At 51.9% G+C, this 2,738-nt stretch overlaps 1 protein-coding gene across 2 annotated transcripts; it reads right to left on the bottom strand.

Annotated features, from left to right (window-relative positions):
- Nucleotides 1-10: 10 nt before the first annotated feature.
- On the bottom strand, nt 11-2,592 carry LOC113215805 (uncharacterized). Of its 2 annotated transcripts, XM_052274401.1 has the most exons (6): nt 2,303-2,592; nt 1,898-2,001; nt 1,448-1,607; nt 1,139-1,356; nt 785-984; nt 11-676 (listed from the first exon to the last, which is right to left on the bottom strand). In XM_052274401.1, the coding sequence occupies exons 2-6, from the start codon at nt 1,952-1,954 to the stop codon at nt 607-609; spliced, it is 705 nt and encodes a 234-aa protein (XP_052130361.1). In that variant the 5' UTR covers nt 1,955-2,001; nt 2,303-2,592; the 3' UTR covers nt 11-606. The 2 variants fall into 2 exon arrangements, with proteins under 2 accessions (XP_052130361.1, XP_052130360.1); XM_052274400.1 differs by having other exon boundaries at nt 1,898-2,592.
- Between the last annotated feature and the right edge of the window lie 146 nt (nt 2,593-2,738).

Raw genomic sequence — 2,738 nt, 5'->3', positions numbered from 1 at the left:
AAATGCCTATTTCACTCTATGCTCCCTGTTTTTCTAAGACCAATGAAATTTGAATGGAAGTCGTAGGCCAAAGATGAGCCTGTGGCTGGGCCCTGGCAGGTGACCGGTGGTGAGAGGTGTGGAAGGGGAAGGGGACTGGGGTTTTATGGATGGATGTCGGACTCCAACATTGTAAGAACATGTAAGAACTACATTCGCAAAACGATTTCTAATTTGAGACCCGGTATGCGCACGTGAAGCCTTTTTAGACCACATTGAATAATGTGGGCTTTTCGGATTTTTTTGAAATGCCCTAAGGTGCACGGCAAGTCCTTGGAAACCTTCACTGAAAACAAAAGTGGCTGTACAACTGGCATGTATATGGAAAAGTTCAACTACTGGTGAACAATTTTAGGTGTTGGAGAGAAATTTGAATACTTAAAACTGTTTAACAGTAAATTTGAACAGTTTTAAGTTTCCAAAGCTGCATGGGCAACCGTGTAGTTGAACACTTGTAGGTGTTCAACTCTACTGTTTAACACTTTTAGGTATTCAAATATCCAGTCAAACACTTAAAATTGTGCAACATAGTGTTGAGCGCTTTCATGTGCACGCCAGTTGCACACTTCAATTATTACTGTTCTCACCCAAGGCAGGCGCGGCCACGGACACGGCGGTGAGTGCGACGACCAGGCCCCTGCATGAATGAAAACAAATGTCACGTGTGGCACGCGACGGCGGCACGACAAGCGTGTGCCGAACTCACTGAGGCTTTACAAAGCCGCGTCCTGGAACGGCGTCCTACCAGAAGAGGGTCGCGCCGGTCGAGAGGGAGGCCCCGGTCACGTGCTCCTGACAGTTCTCCGGGCCCACGTGGACGCGGACGCTCGGGTCGAGTCCGGCCTGGAGGGCAGCCTGCAGCGTGGCGGCTGTACACGACGCGGGCACGCAGAGGCCCATACGGATGTCGCCCAACGGCAGCGACCCGGGCAACATCCCTTCGCCCTGAGGGTAAGCAGAAAGGTAAGGTTCGGCGATGTAAAGCACGACAGCGGCGCCGAAGGGTGAAGGGAAACAACCAATTAAAGCAATAGTTGTGTGGTCTTTTGACTTCTTTTCCCACGACGTCCCACTGACATATGAGCGCCGGTCAACCTACTCTGAGCACGGTGGAGACGTCCTGGTACGGGGGTAGGTCCTCGACGGTCTCCCAGGTGCCCCGAGCCTGTCCGTCTGTCTTGTGGTTGACGCTCACGAGGCAGTAGCGCGCGCCCACGGGCGAGGAGGCGCCCACGGCTATGCAGCCGTCATAGCTTCCTAGCTGGCAGCGCGCACCCCACAGCACCCCGGAGGAGACGCGCGCGCTCGCGTCCAGCACTGGAGAAGGTAGCGGTGTTTTGCTTGTGCTCGTTTGCTGGCGTCAGCGCGATTGACAAAGGTTCAGTACCAAGAGTTTGGCTTCACTTACTTCTCACCGCCCACAGCGTCCGGTTGCGCACCGCGGCCACAAGGGCCCTCGTGTCCTGCGCACACTGCCTGCCGGGGCCATGCTCGTCGAGGTTGAGGCTAGCTAGCGGGCTGAGGGCGGGCAGCGCGTCCTCCAGCTGCTGCGACCTGGAGGGGGCCAGCTGCCCCCCGAAAACAGGGTGTTCCATTTTAAAATCGGTATGCCCGAACACAGTTTCAATGAAAATGTACAGTAACGAGTTTTCGGCGACGAAATGGTTAATCTTCGGAAATTGCTATGAGGATGTCAAATATGACGGATTTCCTGAAAACAAGACCCGACTAGTGCTTTGCGAACATAACTATATTCATCTTTTTAGTATCATCAACTGCTTACGCGAGAGTTAGTTTTAATATTTGTTTGTCCGTGTGACCCTGCCCAGTCCCTTCGGCGATTAATGCGCGGACTTACCCAGGCGGTGGCGGTGAGAGCCAGGAGGCACGCTCTCGCGGTGTGCGCCCCGGCCATCGGACCGACGATGAGCCTCTCAGGTTGCTGGGGTGGATTTCCGCCCCCTGATGCAAGGACGGCGGTAGGGTTGCAAATTTTCCAAAATTTCGAGAAAAATTTCCGAAAATTTCCGAAAATTTCCGAAAAGAACGGCAATTTTCTGAAATCTGGGAAATTTTCCTGTTTTTCCCGGAAATTTTCTGATTTTTTCGGAAATTTTCAGGAAAGTTTCCAGGGCTTCCAACCCTAGACGGCGGCAAAGCACGCTCTACTTGAAGGCGTGGCCGACCGTGGCAGCTTTCGCTGAGTTAGAATTCCGAATCTAGAAGAGTCTCAAAGAGTCGCTGTCCCGGACTTGGAACTCACTGCTCGGCCGAGCGGGAGCTGGAGCGCATCCTCGGTCCAACCAAAAAGGCGCCCGAGCAGCTACTACTGAATCACTCACTACCGTGTTGGCTTCCTGCTTGTGACTCCCCCCACTCTAAGAAATGCGCTTGAGCTAGCAGAGTAAAGAAAATTTAAGCAAGGTAGTGGTTTTCTGAAGTTTTCTGATTCTACTTGAGAGCCTGGAATTTTCACGTTTTGCCCCTAACTGAATTTACTGAAATTAGGAATGACCGCTGAAATTTACAATGAATGCAAATAAAATTTAATACAGCGTAGGGCCGCGTGCGTTAACATTGGGCACCGGGTAGCTGAGCGAGGAACACTAAAACAGAAGATTTAGCAAATAAAGAACGAAACTATAATGAATGTGTTAGACCGCATAGTAGATAGGCAAACATTCCGAGAGGGGAGGGAA

The sequence above is a fragment of the Frankliniella occidentalis genome, unplaced genomic scaffold, assembly GCF_000697945.3.
Source record: "Frankliniella occidentalis isolate FOCC.00 unplaced genomic scaffold, Focc_3.1 Scaffold389, whole genome shotgun sequence".
Classification (NCBI taxonomy): Eukaryota; Metazoa; Arthropoda; class Insecta; order Thysanoptera; family Thripidae; genus Frankliniella; species Frankliniella occidentalis.
Note: the sequence above shows the minus strand (reverse complement) of the source record. Positions and strands in the feature narration are given on the sequence as shown.

Excerpts from the sequence above, each read along its gene's own strand:
- LOC113215805 (XM_052274400.1), bottom strand. The coding sequence starts at position 1,954 with ATGGCCGGGGCGCACACCGCGAGAGCGTGCCTCCTGGCTCTCACCGCC. Across the intron at positions 1,608-1,897 it reads CTCTCACCGCCACCGCCTGG|CTGGCCCCCTCCAGGTCGCA; the intron begins GTAAGTCCGCGC and ends TTCGGGGGGCAG. Across the intron at positions 677-784 it reads ACCGGCGCGACCCTCTTCTG|GGGCCTGGTCGTCGCACTCA; the intron begins GTAGGACGCCGT and ends TCATTCATGCAG.